Below are 25,763 nucleotides of genomic sequence, written 5' to 3'. Positions count from 1 at the left end.
AAAAGACCTTTCTTAGTAGATTATAGTATTAAAGGCTTCATTTCCAATCCTTAGAGACTGATGAGCAGCAAACAGCATAAAACTGGACTAGGCTGTTCTGGTTTTATGCTTAAAATTACAAACTGAAACAATAGGCACTATTTTGTAGTGAAAGATCTGTAGAACTCAGACGGAGAAATAAGGTTGCCCTGATAATGCCCTGATTCCAATACACAATCAATTGCGCAACATGCTATTTTTCGAATGGTATTTGCCCCAAAAATGTTCTCTAAAACATGGTAAAATCATGGACTAGCACAAGAACAAGCATATTTATTTATTTTTAACGCTTTGTCTTAAATTATCCAATGGTCTCAACCTACTTATATTAATGTTTAATTGAACATGCTGAATTTCACGTTGTCTGTTATGCAATACATATTTACCATGTATTGTATTTTTGGAACACTCACTTACTTAATGCAGATCTGTTTAGTGTCATCCCAGATTAGACTAAGCAGACTGCTCAACACTTTCCACCTTAACTGGATTTTTGCTAAGAATATATACTCCCTTTAAACAAAGCATGCCATAACAGCAGAGTGTCGTAAAAGATATGCCTATGCGGCCTGCATAGACTAAGCACAGACCACAATTTACATAAACACATTAATCCCAGTTTTCCACAATGGGGCTCAGGTATGTACCTTTAGCAGTGGTCAAGCTCATTAAGCTCTCACAGAACCCCGTTGTGGCACTCAGAAAATGTAGCGGCCTACACTGGCACGCTGCGTTCTTTGAAACTGATCCCAGGTATGCACACATCTCGTTCTGTGAACACTGGGTACCATCCAGCAATCCAAACTCACAGGACTTGTTGAAAGTGCCTGAAAGGGTCATTTTTATATATCTTGGATTTGCATTTTTACGACATTTTTAAATATAAGATCTGGGCTTTGGATAAAAGGGACTCAAAGGATGCAGATATTAACATCCCAGATAAGCATGTGGAGTCTGCACAGGCTAATCTGGGAGGACAGATTACACACATTAATAATGGAAGTGATGTCAGGTCTTAACCCTTTGCATGCTGGGAAATGTGTCGTCTGCTAAAATGGTGTCTGCTAAATGTCTAAAATTAGCATTTTCTTCGATTTTTTTCAAAGAATACTATCAGAATGGCAAACAGTTTGGATCCTGATGAGACGCCACGTTCTGTGGCGTCTCATCTGGATCCAAACTGTTTGCACAGGCCTTCAAAATTCGGTTCCCGCACTGAAAGAGTTAAACCTACTCTCAGTTTTCCTGGAAAAGCCTGTTTACCCAAACCTTGAGCATAACTCTCCTACTTCAGTAAAAGCTATGAAGGAAAAGGGCCATAGAAATAATTGCATGACCATTAAACACACAAGTGGGAATCAAACATGCAATCCTCAAATATGTAATCCAGTGTTCTGTCAGAAGCAAAAGTGATCCCATTAGAGTATTTCTGTTCGACTTAACCCTTTACCCCTTTGATACATATTTTCACGCATTTGTAGTCCCTAACAAAGTTATATATAATTTAAGACCTTTCTTACTGTAAGAAAGTTTTAAAGGATTTATTGTCATTCCTTGAAAACTGATGATAAGCAAACAGCTCAAAACCTGAACAAGCTTCGAGTTACTCGCAGGCTGTTCTGGTTTAATGCTGTTTGCACATAGCTGAGGGAAAGGGTTAAAGTGTAAAAATATTGTTTGAGGCAACCCTTTACTACTCTTGCTATCTGGATCTTTTCATAATCATTCTACTCAGCAAGTTATAAATGATAAATTGTTCCTTATGTTGAAACTGACACTTACGAGAGTTGACGACAATTTTCGCAGTGGTAGGAGTAGAGCCAGTTCCTGAAAGGGCTGCAAAACATCATTGATTGACATTCTATACTAGACAGTCAAGAATACATACATCATGGAAACAACGGAAAAGTCTCTATCAATTTTATTAATTAAATGTCTCTTTTTAACTTTGCAGATACTTAAAAATAGGATTTCCAATGAACTGTGTAGAAGCCACAGTCCACATAAAATAATAGACAGGTGTGAATGGAATGTTCGCTATGAATGCTTGGTAGGAAGGAATAATAAACAATTTGTAAATTTTTATTTATCATTTATCTCATGTAAAAAATCTCTACCAATTAAAGATACCAATGGATTTTTTATAAACTTTTATCAATTGTTTATTTAAGGTTTCTAGGTTGTCCGCTGGAGAATTCCAGATTTTTTTTAGTTTCCTACAAATATATATTCTTCTCTACAGGTATTCATGCTTCAGGCATCCTATATCAGACCTTCATCAGAACCAAATCTTTCTATATATTTTTGCTCTTTTGTTGCACCATTTACTGAAGATTGTTTTGTACTACTATGGCAATAAGAGTAAGCGTAAGGATTTTATATCAAAGAATAAAAATTTTCGAGCTTTGAAATCAATCATGGCCTGATAAATTAATTTAGTCCCAAAGCAATGCACAGGAGAAGTGCAATGGTCCACACAGCCTTATGTGAAAGTTATACTTAAAAACGGCTTTTAACAAATGAAACTTAAATATATAACACTAGAACATACTTGTGTCCACTGTGTTGCCACCACTTTTGCTCATAGCCTGTGTCACATTAGGAATATCTGAAACTAAGATGGATTTAACCCTTTACCACTTAGATATGTATTTTAACCCATTTGTTGTCCCTTAGAAAGTTACATTTAATTAAAGACCTTTCTTACAAGATCCAAGTTTTAAAGGTTTCAGTTCCAACCCTGATGAGCAGCAAACAGCAAAAAAAACGGAACAGACTGCGAGTTACTCGCAGGCTGTTCTGGTTTTATACTGTTTGCACATTGCCATTGTCACTTTTCTTCTGAGTGGGAAAGAGTCAAAATAGGCATTGATGGTAAATAAGCCCCGGGAAAATGCCCCGTCCCCTGGTGGTCATGTTTATCAACAAACATGAACCATTTTCAATCTCGTCCAAGATATCATTGGGACAAATCTTCTGATGAAGTTTCAAGAAGATCGGACAATAAATGTGGCCTCTAGAGTGTTAACTGGGAATTGTGCTAATGAGAGCAAAAAATTACACATTTTATAAGAACAGATAAACCCACAGACTGAAAAAAATACTCTGATATATACCCCCTCCATGCGGGATCTAAAATATTGAAACAAAATTGACAGTTTGGTTCTTTCGTTTTTCACAGATTCATATGAGAAATCCTTCAGTGTTTAGGGAAGTTATAGTTCAGGTGAGTTTCAGGACAAACATATGGACAGACTCATTGCACAAAGTGACTTCTAATTATGCAAACCTTCCCTCTGATTGTGGAGGCATAACAAGTATATAAGCCTTGTTCCGGAAAAACTTAAAAGACAAACAAACAAAATCACCATGGGAATTCCATGATCTGTACTGCCAGAAAACACATAAAATCATAAATATTTAAAGCCTTTACCAATTAGATACATATTTTGACGCATTTGTAGAACCTTAGAAAATTCAATCTGATAAAAGACCTTTCTTAGTAGATTATAGTATTAAAGGCTTCATTTCCAATCCTTAGAGACTGATGAGCAGCAAACAGCATAAAACTGGACTAGGCTGTTCTGGTTTTATGCTTAAAATTACAAACTGAAACAATAGGCACTATTTTGTAGTGAAAGATCTGTAGAACTCAGACGGAGAAATAAGGTTGCCCTGATAATGCCCTGATTCCAATACACAATCAATTGCGCAACATGCTATTTTTCGAATGGTATTTGCCCCAAAAATGTTCTCTAAAACATGGTAAAATCATGGACTAGCACAAGAACAAGCATATTTATTTATTTTTAACGCTTTGTCTTAAATTATCCAATGGTCTCAACCTACTTATATTAATGTTTAATTGAACATGCTGAATTTCACGTTGTCTGTTATGCAATACATATTTACCATGTATTGTATTTTTGGAACACTCACTTACTTAATGCAGATCTGTTTAGTGTCATCCCAGATTAGACTAAGCAGACTGCTCAACACTTTCCACCTTAACTGGATTTTTGCTAAGAATATATACTCCCTTTAAACAAAGCATGCCATAACAGCAGAGTGTCGTAAAAGATATGCCTATGCGGCCTGCATAGACTAAGCACAGACCACAATTTACATAAACACATTAATCCCAGTTTTCCACAATGGGGCTCAGGTATGTACCTTTAGCAGTGGTCAAGCTCATTAAGCTCTCACAGAACCCCGTTGTGGCACTCAGAAAATGTAGCGGCCTACACTGGCACGCTGCGTTCTTTGAAACTGATCCCAGGTATGCACACATCTCGTTCTGTGAACACTGGGTACCATCCAGCAATCCAAACTCACAGGACTTGTTGAAAGTGCCTGAAAGGGTCATTTTTATATATCTTGGATTTGCATTTTTACGACATTTTTAAATATAAGATCTGGGCTTTGGATAAAAGGGACTCAAAGGATGCAGATATTAACATCCCAGATAAGCATGTGGAGTCTGCACAGGCTAATCTGGGAGGACAGATTACACACATTAATAATGGAAGTGATGTCAGGTCTTAACCCTTTGCATGCTGGGAAATGTGTCGTCTGCTAAAATGGTGTCTGCTAAATGTCTAAAATTAGCATTTTCTTCGATTTTTTTCAAAGAATACTATCAGAATGGCAAACAGTTTGGATCCTGATGAGACGCCACGTTCTGTGGCGTCTCATCTGGATCCAAACTGTTTGCACAGGCCTTCAAAATTCGGTTCCCGCACTGAAAGAGTTAAACCTACTCTCAGTTTTCTTGGAAAAGCCTGTTTACCCAAACCTTGAGCATAACTCTCCTACTTCAGTAAAAGCTATGAAGGAAAAGGGCCATAGAAATAATTGCATGACCATTAAACACACAAGTGGGAATCAAACATGCAATCCTCAAATATGTAATCCAGTGTTCTGTCAGAAGCAAAAGTGATCCCATTAGAGTATTTGTGTTCGACTTAACCCTTTACCCCTTTGATACATATTTTCACGCATTTGTAGTCCCTAACAAAGTTATATATAATTTAAGACCTTTCTTACTGTAAGAAAGTTTTAAAGGATTTATTGTCATTCCTTGAAAACTGATGATAAGCAAACAGCTCAAAACCTGAACAAGCTTCGAGTTACTCGCAGGCTGTTCTGGTTTAATGCTGTTTGCACATAGCTGAGGGAAAGGGTTAAAGTGTAAAAATATTGTTTGAGGCAACCCTTTACTACTCTTGCTATCTGGATCTTTTCATAATCATTCTACTCAGCAAGTTATAAATGATAAATTGTTCCTTATGTTGAAACTGACACTTACGAGAGTTGACGACAATTTTCGCAGTGGTAGGAGTAGAGCCAGTTCCTGAAAGGGCTGCAAAACATCATTGATTGACATTCTATACTAGACAGTCAAGAATACATACATCATGGAAACAACGGAAAAGTCTCTATCAATATTATTAATTAAATGTCTCTTTTTAACTTTGCAGATACTTAAAAATAGGATTTCCAATGAACTGTGTAGAAGCCACAGTCCACATAAAATAATAGACAGGTGTGAATGGAATGTTCGCTATGAATGCTTGGTAGGAAGGAATAATAAACAATTTGTAAATTTTTATTTATCATTTATCTCATGTAAAAAATCTACCAATTAAAGATACCAATGGATTTTTTATAAACTTTTATCAATTGTTTATTTAAGGTTTCTAGGTTGTCCGCTGGAGAATTCCAGATTTTTTTTAGTTTCCTACAAATATATATTCTTCTCTACAGGTATTCATGCTTCAGGCATCCTATATCAGACCTTCATCAGAACCAAATCTTTCTATATATTTTTGCTCTTTTGTTGCACCATTTACTGAAGATTGTTTTGTACTGCTATGGCAATAAGAACACAAATGTTCTGCTTAAGAACAATCTATGTAACATCTTGGAAATGCAAAAATTTATGAAAAAAATGAGTTACAATGCGATTGTGGTAAAATATTTAATAATGGCAATATAACCATACTTTATTTCATTATTTACAGCTTAGATTTACAGTTATATGTATTGAGGATTTTGTAATTTCTTGACCAAAATAAAGCTCACACTTACATTTGTAAGTCATGTTGGTAGACCAAACAAGAGCACCGCATAACGGATGCCATGCTCGGCTGCCAGGAGGTCACAGTGACCTTGACCTTTGACCTAGTGACCCAAAATGGGTGTGGCGTGTAGAACTCATCAAGGAGCATCTACATATGAAGTTTCAAGTTGTAGGTGGAAGCACTTTGATTTTAGAGCCAATGTTTAGGTTTTAGCACTATGCTGGCGGACGGCTGAAGACAAGCAGGCTATGACAATACCTCGGGTTTTCTCCGAAAACAGCCTCGCTAAAAACAGCTTAATAGCTGAAAGCTTTGCATAACAGAAAACTCAGGAAAAAGGTTATAATACAGATAATTTCTAAGTCCAAGGCCCATAGCTTTGCCAAAAATCAATGGACCACAACGAATTTCACACACATATGTAGGTTATGAAGGTAGACTCACATACCGAAAATGAGCTTAATATATGAATAATATATGTAAAAAACCTCTGCAAAACTGTTATCATAGGAAAAGATTCTAAGAACAAGGCCCACAAATTCCCCCAAAAACAATGGACATGAAAGAATTTCACTCTTCATCTGCAGGTCATGGTGGTTGCATATAACTCACATACCTAAAATCAGCTCAATATAAAAGAGCGTTGTATAAATCCGGAAAACAGGTATAATAAAGAAAATGTATAATCGACTTTTGTCTCAAATCTCCATGCCTTTACTTTCTATTTATAAAAGTTCCTACTTTGGATTATATCCCTTTTAAAAATCTTACTTCCCTTGCCAAATATGACCTTGTACCTGCCATATGATAAATAAACAATAGCTCCCTTTAAAGCTTATTACTTCCCTTGGCACAAATTTAGATCAGTCAAAGGCCTGTATCTTCCTTAAGAATCAACGGACCAGAGTGAATTTTACACTTCATCTCAAGGTCATGTAGGTAGACTCTCATACCAAAAGTCAGCTCAATCTTAAAGCGTTGCGTAAAAAACGTCCGATATACAGAAGGCTGGACGGACAGATGAACAAATTGCCAGACAGTTCAACTGCTATTTGACACCCTACCAGCCCAGGCTAAAGTGATTAACATGCTTGTGGTACCTGGAGGCAAGCTGACACACTTGCGGGGTATTTTGATACTGGGGGCTGTGTCTGACCCATTCTTCCTGCAGGGCTCGATGTCGATGATGGTGGGCGGGATTACAGGCTCAGACTTGGTGAAGGCAGGAACCAGGGGAAAATCCACACTCATCTTCAGGATTCCATTCACCTGGCAGACATGCAATTAAAGCCATTTCTAAAAAACTGCTTCTTCATTTGTCAGAAAACTACTTCTAAATCTCTTAAGCCATCATGGTGAAACTTCAAAAGTTGTGTAGTCCAAGTGAATAAGTCATATTTGTAACCAAGCACTAATTGATCATTCCTTGTAAGATATATACCATAAAAATGAATATTGTGAATTTGTATTGAAAGATAAGTTGATAACAAAAAGCTGTGATTATTGACCAAAATACTTCCATTTTTGGTCAATTAATTCTTACAATTATAGCTTTCGTGATGAGGGCAAATGATAAAATAAATGCAGGGGGAAAGCATCTTAAGAACAGAAGTGGGGCTGAATTTCAGTCCCAAAACAAGCCCTAAAAACAAAAATGCTTAATCCTTTTGCTCAGAAAGCGAAGTGCAAATGACTATATGCCACCAGCATAAAACCACTTGAACTCTCAGGCTGTTAAAGTTGTAAGCTGTTTGGCACTCAACAGTATCTAATGGTTAAATATGAAGCCTTAAAAAATTGAATCGATAAAGACAATTATTTTATTTTAATTTCTTCCGGACTGCAAAGGATCAAAATGCTTATTTTAAGGTAAATGTGTAAGCAAACAGTTCCATTACCCCAAATTTCAGGTGTGTTGTGTTAACCTTGACCATTTCAACCTTGATGATCGCTGTGGTCTTGACTGCATTAGATATCGCCAGGTTGTCTGGCACTGGAAGGAAAGTAGACCATGAAGTTTGGATAAGAACCATGCTATGGGAAAATGGGGCTTAATGCATGTGCTAAAAGTGCTGTCCAAGATTAGCCTGTGCAGTCTTCACAGGCTTATCAGGAACAAAACTTTCCCCCTTAACTGGATTTTTGCTAAGAAGAGACATCTTTTAAACAAAAATTCCATAAAAGTGGAAAGTATTGTGTCTGCACAGGCTAATCTGGGACGACAAGTTATGCAGCTGTATTAAGCCTCGTTTTTCCAGAGTGATCTCATGATATTTCTTACACATGTATCACTATAATTAGTAACAGGGGGCTTTAAAAAATGTTTAGTTAACTAGTGACGATACTCTAATTATATGCCTTTGAGATTTCCTTCAAGAAATCATACATTAGACTCTTCAACATTATGTGAACAATGTTTTGCAAAAATGGGTCTTATGCCATTTGTGTTCACGGTAGAGTCCGACCAGCCTTAGACTTTGCACAGTCTGGTCAAGAGCTACAATGTCTGCTAAAAAGTCATGCTAAGTCTTGTGGTCTACAGCGCAGGCTGGTCTGGAGCTTCGCTGGTCCCTCTATGCATAGCACCATTTTTGCTGACATTGTTCATGTCATATTTACTACTGTTTTTTTTCTTATGTGAAGTCAAAATCAGTTACCATTCCCAATATTAAAATTATATATTTTTACCATATTTTTCTACTTAATAATTGAAGATCCGTAAAAAAATCCCTATACAACTCTGTAAGTTGAACCTTAGCAAATGCAATATTAAAAACCCTTTTAATGGCCAAAAAATACACAACACCACTTTCCCTATTTAAGTCATAACTATGTGATTTTTATCAATCCAAAGAGTCCTGGCCCCATTCAAAAAATTGTGAAAACACACACACTATTTACCTGGCACAGAATACTCATTATCATGGGTGAATTTGCCACTCATTGTGATATTCACCGTGGGAACATCGAGGTAATAACTCATGCTCAAAGGGTCCTCACAGCTGTTCAATTGCAGACCAAAACAAAACATCAAGTTTCCACTTGAACCAAATCCCTGCAAAATGGTAAAAAATAAGTCATAAGAGGTGATGATGTCATAAAAAGTTGGACAAAGTTTGTCTACAATTAAGTAGGGCACGATCCTCAAAGTTGGGATGATGTCAACAAATGTAGGATTAAGTCATCAAAAGTAGGACTAGATCATATAAATAAGGACAAGCAAAATTAAAAAATACGACAGGGTCGACAAAAGAAGGTGAGGCAGACATTGTCAAATGTAAATAGTTGTCATACATATGTTTCATTAGTTTTACATACATATTTCAAAGACTTTCGAAAACAGTTTAAATTTTAAAACTATAGCCACTAAAACAGAAGTTACATGTATGGCAATTTCCACTTTTTTTTAAATTTATTGGACAATAGTGGTACTTATTACAATGAATGTAATGCAGCATCATAACTTATTCTGTTACAAAGACTTTACCATTATGTAACATAAGTTCATCGGTATTTTTTCTTATTGGAGTTAGGTAACAGATTGCCCACTAACTACCCCCCCCCTTTCTCCTTGGCAACTGTGTTGTACAAAGTTGTTTACCAATACTAAGTGCAAGTGTTAACCGTTTGCATGCTGGGAAATTTGTCGTCTGCTAAAATGTCTTCTGCTGAATTTCTAAAATTAGCATTTTCTTCGATTTTATTTCAAAGAATACTATCAGAATAGCAAACAGTTTTGATCTTGATGAGACGCCACGTTCTCATCTGGATCCAAACTGTTTGCAAAGGCCTTCAAAATTCGATTCCAGCACTGAAAGGGTTAATGCCACTGACTGACAATGGCACTACTTTCACCCTTTACCACTTATACAAGTATTTTGACGCATTTGTAGTCCCTTGGAAAGTTACATTTAATTAAAAACCTTTCTTATTAAATTCAAGTTTTAAAGGCTTCATGTTCAACCCTAAGTTACTGATAAGCAGCAAACGGCATAAAACCTGAACAGACTTTTAGTTACTTGCAGGTAGGGGAAGAATGGTCTTTTTCATGACCAATCTCCACTGTTCTTTTATTTAAACTTGCCTTAATGTATCTATGTATAGTGTAGTCCAAAATTATTGGGTGCAAATACTGTTTGAGTTTTAAGTGACGTAAAAATGGAAAGACAGACTGACAAGGCAAATCTATATACCCCCTCTGAAAATGGCTGCATTAACAATTTTTCCGGTGCATATTTAATGCCATGTGTCTAAACATTTGGAAAATGACTATATTTGAAATACCATATTAATAACATGTACATGTTTTCAAAATACTGTTTCCTGTCATCCTTAATATAAACAAGGGCTGTTTGTAAAACCATGCATGCCCCCCATATGGGCTGTCCATTGTAGTGGCAGCCATTGTGTGAATACGTTTTTTGTCACTGTAACCTTGACCTTTGACCTAGTGACCTGAAAAATCAATAGGGGTTATCTGCGAGTCACGATCAATGTACCTATGAAGTGTCATGATCCTAGGCAAAAGCGTTCTTGAGTTATCATCCGAAAATCATTTTACTATTTCGGGTCACCGTGACCTTGACCTTTGACCTTGTGACCTCAAAATCGATAGGGGTCATCTGCGAGTCATGATCAATCTACCTGTGAAGTTTCGTGATCCTAGGCATATGCATTCTTGAGTTATCATCCAAAAACCATTTTACTATTTCGGGTCACCGTGACCTTGACCTTTGACCTAGTGACTTCAAAATCAATAGGGGTCATCTGCGAGTCATGATCACTCTACCCATGAAGTTTCATGATCCTAGGCGTATGCATTCTTGAGTTATCATCGGGAAACCATTTTACTATTTTGGGTCACCGTGACCTTTGACCTAGTGACCTCAAAATCAATAGGGGTCATCTGCGAGTCATGATCAATCTACCCATGAAGTTTCATGATCCTAGGCGTATGCGTTCTTGAGTTATCATTCAAAAACCATTTTACTATTTCGGGTCACCGTGACCTTGACCTTTGACCTAGTGACCTCAAAATCAATAGGGGTCATCTGCGAGTCATGATCAATGTACCTATGAAGTTTCATGATCCTATCCCAAGCGTTCTTGAGTTATCGTCTGACAACCACCTGGTGGACGGACCAACAGACCGACCGACATGAGCAATATACCCCCTCTTCTTCGAAGGGGGGCATAAATATTTATTTAGTGTGAATCAATGTTGTCCAACTAGTTTCAGAAAGAAAGAGAAAAACTCATAGAGGAATGGACATGTCTCCGAATGATAAAGCAATCTCAACAATAATTTGTGAATGACAAATCAGATATCCCTTTTCATCTCAGCACCAAAGTAAAAATCGCTATGTGCAAACAGCATAAAACCAGAACAGCCTGAAAGTGACTCACAGTCTGTTCAGGTTTCATGCTGTTTGCTGCTCATCATTTTCTAGTGGATGGAAATGAAGTCTTTAAAACTTAAAATAGTAAGAAAGGTCTTTACATAAATTTAAATTTCTGGGGGACTACCAATGCGTCAAAATACGTATCTAAGTTGTAAATGGATATTTGCTTTAAATATCAGAAACAGTGTCTAAATAAAGATCAATCAACTACTTAATTTGACATTTTTGCTAAAGATGTGAAGCCCATGCGTAGACAGATCCAAGGCCATGCCACAATAGAGTAACACTGCAATCACTCACAGTTTGCATTTGTATGGTGCAGTCTATTGAGGAACAAGAGCTATTGCAGCTTATTGCTGCCATCTTGCCGAGTTCCTCTCGTGCCTGGGAGAGGTTTTGTGCGAGCCCGCGCCAGAACTGGCATTCCTCCACTGCCCCTGACAGTCCGACCAAGCCGGATAGCACTGAAAAAAGTTTAAAAATATTTATTTTAACTTCATTGCCTAAGGTTATTTGAAATGCTCTGAAGTCCATTTCCTGGGTACAACAAGTACTTGGTGTCTATGATTGAACCGATGACGTCCCCATCGCTATATGGACACCATATCTGCTACATCATGGTGTATAATGTATTTCACAGGTGCAGGATGGTGGCAGAAGACTACAATAGCACATCTTTTGGAAATCTGGTCACAGCTTGATCAGAGCTGATAACAGTCACAAAGGGGCCTAAAATACCATGAAACTAAGCTTACATACAACATGGGTCTAACAAAGTACAAAATTCTGTGAGAAGTCACTTCTGCCCAACGCCAAATTGGGAAAAATTGAAAAAAAAATGAAAAATTTGCATTAAATATTTCAGTTTGTGTAAAGTATGCTGTAGACAATGAATAATAGCATAAATATGTGACATTAACATCATATATTGCATTCAATTCATCGTAAAATCTGTTATAATCAAAGTACTGACAGTACTGGTGTGAGATGCTTTTGAGAGGATGGATATAAAAGCATCAAGTTAAGTTTATCTACATCACCACAATCACCACAATTGTGTATGTAGGTACGAAAAAAAAAAATTGTACAAAAATTTTGCGAAAAAAATTGGGTATGAAAACAAATTTGGGTACGAAAAAATATTTGGGAACAAAAAAATTGGGTACGAAAAAAAATTGGGTAAGAAATATTTTAGGTACGGAAAAAAAATTGGGGGAATGGGAAAGTAGTACCTGTGGGGAACTTGACCCACACTCGCACATTTTCGGCCCTTTCCGTCAAACATCTGATAAGTTCCTCGAAATACACATTTCGGAAGCGGTAATGCGGTCCTACCTACGCGCGTCAAAATGTAAGCGAAATATGTACACAAGTCTGTCAGGAATGATTGAATTAACGAAGAAAATCATGTATTGATGTAAGTTTTTTGAAGGAATGTGCAGAAAATATATTAAACAAGAGCTGTGTTTGTGAAACACAATGCCTTCTGCTGCGCAGCTTTGAAGCCATATATTTTACCTTTGACCTTGAAGGATGACCTTGACCTTTCACCATTCAAAATGTGCAGCTCCATGACATACACATGCATGCCGAATATGGAGTTGCTATCTTCAATATTGCAAAATTTGACCTTTGACCTTGACCTTGAAGGATGACCTTGACCTTTCACCAATCAATATGTGCAGCTCTATGAGATACGCATGCACGCCAATATTGAAAAAGTTATGGCCAATGTTAAAGTTTTCGGATAGACAGACAGACGCTTTATATTTGACATTTGACCTTGAAGGATGACCTTCACCTTTCACAACTGAAAATGTGAGTTCCATGAGATGCACATGTAGTATGCCAAATATCAAGTTGCTATGTTCAATATTAAAAAAGTTATGGCCATTACAGTTTTCGGACGGACGGACAGACTGACACACTGACTGACTGACTGACAGTTCAACTGATATAGGCCACCCTACCGGGGGCATAACAAGCAATGGCGATATTTTTCGCAGCCACATAATTGTTAATAGTTTGATATCACAAAATGAAAGTGAAAGTAGAACTGTCAAAAATGACAACCTGTCAATGTGTTGTTTTTGCTGGCACGAGAGGGCGATTACACTCAATGTGTTCACATTTTGACCATAGACCTTTATAGTACGGGTAGCTTTGATATTATTTATTGCTATCATGTAACTGCATGATTGTGTATATGTTTACAATACACAAAGCATAAATAATGATATAAATATACTGATTGAGCTTATAATAATCTGAGAACTATAGCCAGGTCAATTAAGGACTTAAACTACAATTTTGTGTCCTGATTTCATGAAGAAATGACCATGCATGTCCTTGATTTCAAATTCAAGGCCCTGGTGTGACACATTGGTAGCATTACTGTTAAACTGTTACCAGGCTTATGAAATTAGTTTTTATTGAACTATCTAAGGAAATCTAAACCAGGCACTGATTTTTCTTGTTTTAATACAGTCATAGATCAGTTGTGGCCTCTGGGTAATGACCAATTTTTGCTTACATGTCACACCCTTAAAACTTTTCACACGTCTATAATAGCAAATCTGCATTTAGGTGATCTTCAATGGTACATTTAAACTTTAGCTCTGTTACAAGAGTTCTGGTAAAGTCCAGTCACATATTAAAATCTAGGCCATGTCAAAATCAAAGTGTCAAAGACAAATGAAAGATGCGTTCATTAATTATTGTCCAGTTGTTTACTACTGCTGTAAGTTTTTATATAATATGACTGATGAACATCATGTGAGAGAAAAATCACATTATCATTGTATATCAGGTTTAGCAGCCTTTTAGATAACAAAGTATGCAAGTTTTCAATGTCGCTTCTGGGGATCAAACCCGTAGGGCTTTTAGGAAGATTCTGAAATTTTCAATCCCTCGACAGCAACCAAACCAAAAATTAAGTCAAATATTGCCGACTCAGTTTTTTTAGTCGGTTCATGAGGGATAATGGAGCTTGATTGGTCATTGTCGTCTCTGGTACTTCTTACATGTACCCCGGGAACTCTTAAGTATACTTACATGTACCCATGGTACGGTAAATAAACGTAATTGTACTCGGTCCATATTAGACTGTACCCGAGTTGTATTCGCGCCCAAAATCCAATGTCGTAAAACGCGCAACTGATTATCTTAAACACACTTCTCTTCAAAAAACACGGCATCAACATGCTTTTTGAGTATGTGTTCCGATAATATAGAGGCCATTCTACAGAAAATTGACATAAATGTGTAATTACAAAAAAATTGTCGACAACGACTGATTTAGGGTTAAATTTCCTGGGTACATTTTAGTATATTTACCGTACCCGGGATACATGTAAGTATACTTAAGAGTACCCAGGGTACATGTACGTAGTACCCGAGCCGACAATGAACAATCGAGCGATAATGGAAGGTTCAACATCTCTCACGCCCCCTAGCATCGCCTTTAGCAGTATTCAATTCTCAACAGGAAAGTGCTGGAGTCATTGATCCCGAGGGACAAGAAAAACAATTGATTAATGTTCGAAATAAATAATTTGATTAATGACAATTCTATTATTTGAGCCAGGTCACAGGAAAAGCGCAGTCAAATCAGTATCCAATTAAATTATTTGTTTATGTCAGAAAAACGCTTTTAAGCAAACAGCTTACAAGCGACTGCAGGCTGATCTAGATCCAAACTGGCCACAATCGCCTTAATGTCTCTTTTACTGTGACACAGTTCATTTAACTTTAAAATGATTAAAAGTACTAACACTAAGAAAGAGTATGAACCAGTAAAGAGTTTGAAATCAATGTTGAATTTCAGGACAGCTTGGTGATCTGCAAATCCCCGATGAAATGTTGATATCGGGTATCATAGTCATTCAATAAGTCGCAAAATGCTCGAATACAATTTATAAAGCACAATGTGACTTATATTGATAACTAAAAATACCAGTATGCCAGTTTTGCCGTGTCAAGCTGTTACGATCCAGAGAGTCCTTCATTCACATTGAGTATATATCCTTCGAATTCCAACTATTGTTGTCATAAGCGGAGATGTAGTGAATAAATAATTCATATATCCTAAATGACAGCTTCTAAATAGCGAAACAAGCCAATTTATGCAGTAAGAAAGTTTTGAATCGAGACTCTCATGGGGGTGGCCATTGTTGAATGTTGAAACACGAACGACAACTCTGCTAGGAGAATGTTATCAATGACGAGCAATCTCCTACGCAGTGGCGAATCCAAAAGGGAAGTAACTGAAAAATCGAGTTATCTCAATCGGACTGGCTCGGTCTTTTACATTGGTCGCCATTGTGAAAAAAAAATTCATGGTTATGATACCTTGGACGATGCTGTTCCAGCATCGTCAAAAATAAGTCCCCTGAAACAAACTTTGAATGATCAATCAAAGATCACTTCTTCCAGTGTTGATTCTTTAATTGTACTTCTGTCTTTAGTATTAATTGTATTATGGAAGCTTAAACCAGTATCCCCTTTTACAATATACCGTAATTACTCTTACAAGTCTTAGTGTTTGGACACTTAAAAAAAAATTAGTTTTTTTCTAGTCCGAAAATTTAGATACAAAAAATATTCAAAAAGTATGATTGTCAAAAAAAATTTAGAGACATGTACGTTATGTTTGTTCGTTAATTAATATATAGAAATAATACCAATTAATTAATGTGTATGATAATTATATTGTGTTGTACTCTTCTTTCTCTGCTTTAAACAGGCTTTCCAGCAGCACCTTTGAAAAAACTGGGAGAAAACTAGGAAAATTCTTTACAAAAAACTAGGAAACAAGAGGGCCATGATGGCCCTGAATCTGAATCGCTCACCTGACTAACCAAATACAATCCCAACCCAGTTTTCATCAAGATAAACATTCTGACCAAATTTCATAAAGATTGGATGAAAACTGTGACCTCTATTGTCTACACAAGGTTTTTCTAATATTTGAACTATTGACCAAGTTTTTGACCCCAGGTGACCCAAATACAATTCCAACCCAGATTTCACCAAGACAAACATTCTGACTAAATTTCATGAAGATTGGATGAAAACTGTGACCTCTATTGTCTACACAAGGTTTTTCTATTAGTTGACCTAGTGACCTAGTTTTGACCCAAGATGACCCAAATACAAGGTTGTTATATTATTTCACCTAGTGACCTAGTTTTTGACCTTGTGACCTAGTTTTTTACCACAGATGACCCAAATACAATCCCAACCCAGATTTCATCAAGATAAACATTCTGACCAAATTTCATAAAGATTGGATGAAAACTGTGACCTCTACTGTCTACACAAACAAATTGTTGACGGTTTTTCTATTATTTGACCTAGTGACCTAGTTTTTGACCTCAGATGACCCAAATACAATCCCAACCCAGATTTCATCAAGATAAACATTAAACTGTGACCTCTACTGTCTACACAAACAAAGTGTTGATGGACGCACGCACACACGCACGCACACACAACAGACACCGGACATCACACGGTCACATAAGCTCACCATGTCATTTCGTGACAGGTGAGCTAAAAACTAGGAAAATGAAGGAAGGTTGAAACAAAAACTAGGAGTTACTACTAAGAAGTTTATTACCTTTTGGACTTTTCCCTACCTGATTACCACAGTAACAGTAAACATTTCATACAACAGGACTGTTAAGCTGACTAATGGCTATATTCTAGAACGTCACTCAACCTCCTACTCGACTCAACCTTGACTAAGGAAGGCTCGAGGGCGCCTTTCATTAGTTTAATTCGAGGAAGAGATTGGTATTCACAGTGTTTACTTAGTTGAGGAGAGCTGGAGGAGTCGACAAAGCGTGAATGTGTTTTGTTTGGCACCTATTGTATACAATCCATTCAATAGCAAAATGTCAAAATAATTGGTTATCAACAATATACATGTGCAATTTACATATTCATAGGTGTGAAAAAATGTTTGTTTTTAATAACACGAGCGACCCTATTTTTCTTGCGGCCATAACATTTGCTTTGCTATTTTGAACTAACTTTGTAACAGAAAATTGTTTGTTTGGGGGCATTTTCTTATGTTCAACTTTACTTAGTTAGAAAGGATGTTGCATAGACATTGTGAAGATTACTGCCTATGGATATCGTTGGTGCATTTATGAAGTTGCTTGTTTTAAAGTAAAAAGGTTCAATGAAAAACAAACAAAAATACGCTGACCCTGACCTAACTTCCCTCATTTTTTTGGCGATTTTAGTGGAAACAAACACCTTTTTTATCATATAGTTATATATTACAATCAAATATTTTTATATCAAAACAATGTAATTAATGGTTTTGTTCAATATGGTAATATGTTACAAATGTTAATGCTATGATGTAAAAACACCACTTGTTTTTTGACTGCTTGCATTGACAAAAATAGTTTGTATATTTCAGTGATTCTATAGGTATTTTAATTTTTTTATTCTTTACGTATACAACTTGATAAAACAAATTCAAAAGGCAAATGCGCACGAATATAACAAGGGAATGGGTAGCATATTCGAAGCAACTTTACCAGAAACATTATTACTAGTAGTATCATCATTATTGGTTTTGTAGATTCAAAGTCTTTAGTGTGTGGCCTCAGTAAGTAGCCACAATATCTGCACGGTCTGCAATACAATAAAACTATGGTATGCTATTAAAACTTGCTATCTTAACTATAAGGATTTTATCTTCTATGTCGAAAATAATAAATTTTCTAAACACTTACGAAACCACATCACAAACTAAAAAGCCATAGACCTGAACTAGCATATACAAAAGATCCTTTTTAAATGTAAATATGTGATGTGATACAACTATCAGACTAACAAATGTATATTCATTACAGGTTAGAGGTTATGTGCTGACTTTATAACATTGATTAAACGTTGTTAAACTAATGTTGGGTAAGTATGATTTAACGCAGCTTCCACTTTGATTTATGAAATTGAAATCATTTTTCTGCATGAACATGTACTATTCTCATATTCATTAAAGTGATTGTAACATATATCTATCTATAATAGTTTTATCACAATATGTTAAAAGAACACCAAATATAAAAGAAAAAATAAAAGAGTGGCAAAACATTTCATTTAATGCAGCTTAACCAATGATGCGCTATATGCCGACAGGGAAAAAGTTTTGTACATACATATTTTCAAAGAGCAACCATTGCATTTGTGTGTTAGTAGAATCAGAGCATAACAAATGATTTTGGTCTGAATCGTAAATATTCCTAAACAGCAACAGGTTATAATTATGAGCAATAACGACAGATCGGCTTGGTCAGTAAATATAAATTTAGAATTACAGTGTTACATGCATTATCTACATTAAACTATTTAAAACATTGATTTAACTGAGGCTGGTTTAGGTGGAGGAACGTTTCAGAATATATGGCCATAAGTTTTCATTTGTAGTCATTACAGAGCTCAGTCCAACTTTCAGGTATCACCTATGAAGGCTAGACTATGTGACCAGTGACACCAGACCCCACATACTACAAAATATTGTCAGCTCAACAACCTGAAGGTCCTATTTTGAAACAAAATCTCTAAAACACATTAAAAGACAGTTTTACCTTATCCCAAAAAGTTCAAAATTAATGAAGAACTAGGAAATACTAGGAGGTTTTAGACAAAACTAGGAACTTATTTAACAAGAGCACCGCCTTGCGGGTTAAGACCGCTCATCTATTTTCTTATTAAAGGTGAAGGGACTCTCATTTTCAATCACGAAGGAGGGAGGGGTGGAGTGAAGAGGGGTGCATTGTGTGGGGGTGTGGACGTTTATTAAATTGTGTTCAAAAAATGCAAAAAAAAGGAAAAAAAAATTCGGGGGTGGGGGGGGGGGGTGATGGGGGGTGGTGGGGGGTGGGGGGGGTGGGGGGGGGTGGGGGGGGTGGGGGTGGGGATTCTTGGGTGCGATGGTTGGAGGGTATTTCAAACATAAAATAATAAAAATAAATATTTGTGTTTTTTAACCGTTTCAAAAAAAAAAATGGGGGGAGGGGTGATGTGGGGGGGGGGGTATAGTGTGAGGGTGTGGTGGTAATTTGTGAGATGATCTTAAAAAAAAAAATATTTAGGGGGGGGGAATTCGGGTGGGGGCTGGGGGGAGGGGGGGGTAGGGGGGGATTCTTGGGTGCGATGGTTGGACGGTATTTCAAACATAAAATAATCAAAATAAATAGTTTTGTTTTTTAACCGTTTAAAAAAAAAAATTGGGGGAGGGGGTGGGGTAGGGGGGGGGTATAGTGTGAGGGTGTGGTGGTCATTTGTGAGATGATCTTAAAAAAAAAAAAAAAAAAAAAAAAAAAAATAGTGGGGGGGGATTCGGGGGGGGGGGAGAGGGGGGGGGCACGGGCGAATGGTTTGGGTGGAGTCTATTGTGGTATGTCAGGTAAGAGTAGTTTTGTCAAAGTATCAATCAAATCTAATCATAAATAAAGAAGTCATGGCAATTTTAGCAAAATTTAATAATTTGACCTTGAGAGTCAAGGTCATTCAAAGGTCAAGGTAAAATTCAACTTGCCAGGTACAATAACCTCATGATAGCATGAAAGTATTTGAAGTTTGAAAGCAATAGCCTTAATACTTAAGAAGTAAAGTGGATCAAAACACAAAATTTAACCATATATTCAAAGTTACTAAGTCAAAAAAGGGCCATAATTCCTTAAAAATTACATTCAGAGTTATGCAACTTGTCCTTTTACTGTACACTTATGACAGTTTGCCAGTGTTCCAAGTATGAAAGCAATATCTATGATACTTTAGGGGTAAAGTGGACCAAAACACAAAACTTACCAAACTTTCAATTTTCTAAGTATAAAGGGCCCATAATTCCGTCCAAATGCCAGTCAGAGTTACATAACTTTGCCTGCACAGTCCCCTTATGATAGTTAATAAGTGTTGCAAGTATGAAAGCAATAGCTTTGATACTGTAGGAATAAAGAGGACCTAAACACAAAACATAACCAAATTTTCAATTTTCTAAGTATAAAAAGGGCACATAATTATGTCAAAATGCCAGTCAGAGTTACATTACTTTGCCTGCACAGTCCCCTTATGATAGTTAGTAAGTGTTTCAAGTATGAAAGCAATAGCTTTGATACTTAAGGAATAAAATGGACCTAAACACAAAACTTAACCAAAATTTTCAATTTTCTAAGTATAAAAAGGGCACATAATTCTGTCAAAATGCACGCCAGAGTTATCTAACTTTGCCTGCCTAGTCCCCTCATGATAGTAAGTAAGTGTACCAAGTTTTAATGCAATAGCATTGATACTTTCTGAAAAAAGTGGACCTAAACGCAAAACTTAACCAAAATTTTCAATTTTCTAAGTATAAAAAGGGCACATAATTCTGTCAAAATGCACGCCAGAGTTATCTAACTTTGCCTGCCCAGTCCCCTCATAATAGTAAGTAAGTGTGCCAAGTTTGAATGCAATAGCATTGATACTTTCTAAAAAAAGTGGACCTAAACGCAAAACTTAACCAAAATTTTCAATTTTCTAAGTATAAAAAGGGCACATAATTCAGTCAAAATGCACGCCAGAGTTATCTTACTTTGCCTGCCCAGTCCCCTCATGATAGTAAGTAAGTGTACCAAGTTTGAATGCAATAGCATTGATACTTTCTGAGAAAAGTGGACCTAAACGCAAAACTTAACCGGACGCCGACGCCGACGCAGACGGCGACGCCGACGCCAAGGTGATGACAATAGCTGGAAAGCCTGTTAAAATAAAAAAACAACTTCACTTATTTGCAATTTCTTACCTGAAATAGTATATAACGTTAAAAAAAACTACCATACTGCTCCCTAAATACAACATCATTCCAAATGCAATTATAATGGTCCATTGCCCTCAGGGCATTCTATGCCAGGTTTTATTACCTTAATCGGGTTGTAAAACTCCATGATCAAAGGGTCCCAAATAAGCAACAAGAGGGCCTGAAAGGCCCAAAGTCACTTACCTGAGATTCAAAGGAACTGACCTATTCTGTGCAGCCCAAGATGTCATTAGAACAAAATGTTCTTACCAACTTTCATGACTAGTGAACACCCTGGCAGCCACGTTTTTTAACAGACCAGAACCATTTTCATACACATCCAAGATATCATTTAAACAAATATACTGACAAAGTTTCATGAAGATTCATAAGTCCATATAAGGAAAAATGTCCCGCCCACTGGTGGCCATGTTTTTCAAGCAATTGGAACCATTTTAAAACTTGTCCAAAATATCATTGGGACAAATCTTCTAACAAAATTTCATGATGATCGTACAATAAATACAGCTTCTAGAGTGTTAATAAGGTTTAACTATAGCTATATAAGGAAAAATGCCACGCCCCCTTGGCGGCCATGTTTTTCCACCAACCGGAACCATTTTCAAACTCACCCAAGATATCATTGGGACAAATTATCTGACCAAGATTCATGATGATCGGACAATAAATGTGGCCTCTAGAGTGTTAACAAGGTTTTACAAAAGCATGATATATAGCCATATTAGGAAAAATGCCCCGCCCCCTGGTGGCCATGTTTTTTAAGCAACCAAAACCATTTTTTGACTCATCCAAGATATCATTAGGACAAATCTTCTGACCAAGTTTCATGAAAAATAAATGTGGCCTCTAGAGTGTTAACAACGTTTTACTATAGCCATATAAGGAAAAATGCCTCGCCTCCTGGCAGCCATGTTTTTCAACCAACCGGCATCATTTTTTTAAATTGTCCAAGATATTATTGGGATGAATCGTCTGACCAAGTTTCATGAAGATTGGACAATAAATGTGGCCTCTAGAATATTAACAAGATTTTACTATAGCCATATATAGCCATATAAGGAAAAATGCCCTGCCCCTTGGCAGCCATGTTTTTCAAGCAAATGTAACCATTTTCGAACCCATCCAAGATATCATTGAAACCAATCTTCTGAACAATTTCATGAAGATTGGACAATAAATGTGGCCTCTAGAGTGTTCACAAGGTTTAACTATAGCCATATATAGCCATTTAAGGAAAAATGCCCCGCCCCTTGGCAGCCATGTTTTCCAAGCAAACGTAACCATTTTCAAACTCATCCAAGATATCATACAGGCCAATCTTCTGACCAAATTTCATGAAGATTGTAAAATAATTGTGGCCTCTAGAGTGTTACAAAAGGTTTTACAAAAGCATGATATATAGCCATATTAGGAAAAATGCCCCGCCCCCTGGTGGCCATGTTTTTTAAGCAACCAAAACCATTTTTTGACTCATCCAAGATATCATTAGGACAAATCTTCTGACCAAGTTTCATGAAAAATAAATGTGGCCTCTAGAGTGTTAACAAGGTTTTACTATAGCCATATAAGGAAAACTGCCCCGCCCCCTGGCGGCCATGTTTTTTCACCGGTCTGGACCATTTTAGAACTCGTCCGAGATATCAATGAAACCAATGTTTTGACCAAGTTTCATGATGATTTGGCAAACAATGTGACTTCTAGAGTGTTCACAAGGTTTCTCTATAGCCATATAAGGAATACTGCCCCGCCCCCGGGCGGCCATGTTTTTCAACGGACCGGAACCATTTTTGAACTCAACCAACAAATCATTTAGACAAACATTTTGACAAAGTTAAATGAAGATTGGACATCAAATGTGACTTCTACAGTGTTCAAAAGGTTTTTCTTTTGTTTGACCTTGATTTTGATCCAGCATGACCCAGTTTCAAACTCAGTCGAGGCATCATTGTGACAAATGTTTTGACCAAGTTAAATGAAGATCGGACAATAAATGTGGCCTCTAGAGTGTTCACAAGGCAAAATGTTGATGACGGACCAACGATGGACGCACGACGGACAAAAGGCGATCCCAAAAGCTCACCATGAGCACGTTGTGCTCAGGTAAGCTAAAAAGTGTATGAAAATAATTAGTTATCATTAATATAATGTATATAGAACAGCACTTTTATACCTGAACAACAGAGGCTTTTCTTTGAAAGTCAAAAATCATTTGTTTGCAAAATTTTGCAATCTAAATAAGCATACAAAAGGTTACAAATAATATGAAAATGAATGTACCTTAAAACACTATAAATGATTAAATTAATGCATATAAAACATGAAAATGAATCTAGAAGATTCATGTATAGCCATATAAGGAAAAATGCCCAGCCCCTGGTGACCATGTTTTTAAAGCAACAAAAACCATTTTCAAACTCATCCAAGAGATCATTTGGACAAATCTTCAGACCAAGTTTCATGATGATCAGAAAAAAAATGTGACCTCTAGAGTGTTAACAACTCAAGTTTATACATTTCAATATAATTTAAAATATAAGTTAAGAAGAACACGTGTCGAAAAATGCGAAATAAGCCAGATATTTAATTCTGAAATCGAAAATGTCTGTACAGTCGAATTCGCCAGAATGTATATCATGCATGTACGATGTGAATCTTAATTTAGTTTAATGGTTGTTTTTTAAATTCCTGCAACGATGTCTATTCATACGACACACGAACACTAACTCTGCTCCTAATCAAAAGACAAACGCTTCGGTTATTGTAGGAAAATATGCATGAAATATCTTCTTCACATCGGCTCAGGGCCCTAATTTGTCTTTGCTGCATTTTATGAAATTCATGGTCAATGTCTTGCCTATTTTGTGTTATTGGAACATGTATTTATCAATATACTACAATTTAACACATATAAAAATCTTATAGTCTCGCTTTAATCATTTGACAAAAGAATGCCATGTCAGAATCATCAAACAATAAAAAGAGGGCCTGAAAGGCCCAAAGTCGCTCACCTGAGATAAAAAGAAATGACCTGTTCTTTGCAGCCCAAGATATCGATGGAACAAATGTTCTAACCAAGTATCATGAAGAATGAACAACAAATGGCCCCTTGGTGGCCATGTTTTTTTTAACAGACCTGAACCATTTTTTAACTCTTCCAAGATATGTCCAAATTACATAAAGATTGGGAAAAAATGTGTCTTTTAGACTGTTCACATGTTGTCACTATATACATATAAAGAAAACTGCCCCACTCCCTGGCGGCCATGTTTTTTCACCGAGACATCCATATAACTAATGTTTTGACAAAATTCCATGATGATTAGGCAAAACATGTGACTTCTAGATTGTTCACAAGCTTTTTTACTATATAAATATAAGGAAAAAGACCCACCCTGGCGCCCATGTTTTTTTTTACCGATCCAAACCATTATCGAACTCAACTGTCCTATCCAGTGCAGTCTCCTTCAATTACGCAAATGAACCGGTCACAGGACGGTTACAAGTTATGTAACTTTGTTAGCACTTATGTAATGAGGAAATATTTATTTGACGAACTCTTATTTCCGGTCAGGATGACTATACTGACTGGTTGTAATTCAATTAACTAAAGGCGTTCAGTCAGGGACGCCTAAATACACTCAAAGAATTTATTTATTAGTGAAAACCAAGGCAGCTTTAACAAAAATAACTAATTTCTATTCCAAGAACTCGGAAAATGAAGAACAATGACAGAAATTAAGAACAGGTACAAGCCAAGTCTAAAGAATCTAAGTATCATTAAAAAAATGAACAACATACAGCAAATACCTAAATCATGGTTCAAACAGAAATCTCAAACCTAAATTCAAGACTTTTCAAGGACTTTTCAAGGCCAAATTTTCATTTTCAAGACCGAGAACCGTACGTTAGTTTCCTTTAAAAACTGCATTTTCAAACCAGATTAACATAGTAAATATCTTCTTTTTTTTATTTGCTTAAACACATTACACTTATTCCACAATAACTCATACATGTATTTCTAGTTATTACATAGAAATACAGGTTATACATCCTTAACTCGATGAGTCTCACATATGTACAGTACAGCCAACGCGGCACAAACATAATCCGCAGCTACGCCACGGCTAGATTATTAGTTCGCGGCCGCCGAATCGTGTGTTCACGCGGCGTATCGCCGTGGCAATCGGCATCGATCCGCGCAACAACGCAGAGTCTGTATTAACCTCGCGTACTTTCGCGGAGTAAATCCGCCGCATACGTACGCGGCGGATCGAGTGAAAAGATATCCACCTACATGTACATATATGTATGTGAAGCGTAGGATTAATTACGCGCAGCTATACATGTTTCGTTCGATTATCATTATTAAATTTGTAATCCGAAACACACTTCCAAATTTTAATGCTAACGCAACCTTTG

The 25,763-nt window shown here is 36.6% G+C and overlaps 1 protein-coding gene across 28 annotated transcripts in view; it reads right to left on the bottom strand.

Annotated features, from left to right (window-relative positions):
• Nucleotides 1-25,763, bottom strand: part of LOC127832638 (uncharacterized) — an 84,285-nt gene that overhangs the window by 48,761 nt on the left and 9,761 nt on the right. For 7 of the 28 annotated variants that reach the window (XM_052358202.1, XM_052358204.1, XM_052358208.1 and 4 more), the window contains exons 2-10: nt 11,825-11,988; nt 9,024-9,177; nt 8,021-8,115; nt 7,223-7,391; nt 5,348-5,401; nt 4,213-4,392; nt 2,591-2,653; nt 1,822-1,875; nt 687-866 (exon numbers count right to left, since the gene is read on the bottom strand). In XM_052358202.1, the coding sequence (XP_052214162.1) occupies nt 687-866; nt 1,822-1,875; nt 2,591-2,653; nt 4,213-4,392; nt 5,348-5,401; nt 7,223-7,391; nt 8,021-8,115; nt 9,024-9,177; nt 11,825-11,988 (1,113 nt within the window). The remainder of the gene's footprint in view (nt 1-686; nt 867-1,821; nt 1,876-2,590; nt 2,654-4,212; nt 4,393-5,347; nt 5,402-7,222; nt 7,392-8,020; nt 8,116-9,023; nt 9,178-11,824; nt 11,989-25,763) is intronic. The other 21 variants (XM_052358220.1, XM_052358217.1, XM_052358228.1 and 18 more) reach the window with 10 other exon arrangements.

Source organism: Dreissena polymorpha, chromosome 5, assembly GCF_020536995.1.
Source record: "Dreissena polymorpha isolate Duluth1 chromosome 5, UMN_Dpol_1.0, whole genome shotgun sequence".
In the NCBI taxonomy this organism is placed as follows: Eukaryota; Metazoa; Mollusca; class Bivalvia; order Myida; family Dreissenidae; genus Dreissena; species Dreissena polymorpha.
Note: the sequence above shows the minus strand (reverse complement) of the source record. Positions and strands in the feature narration are given on the sequence as shown.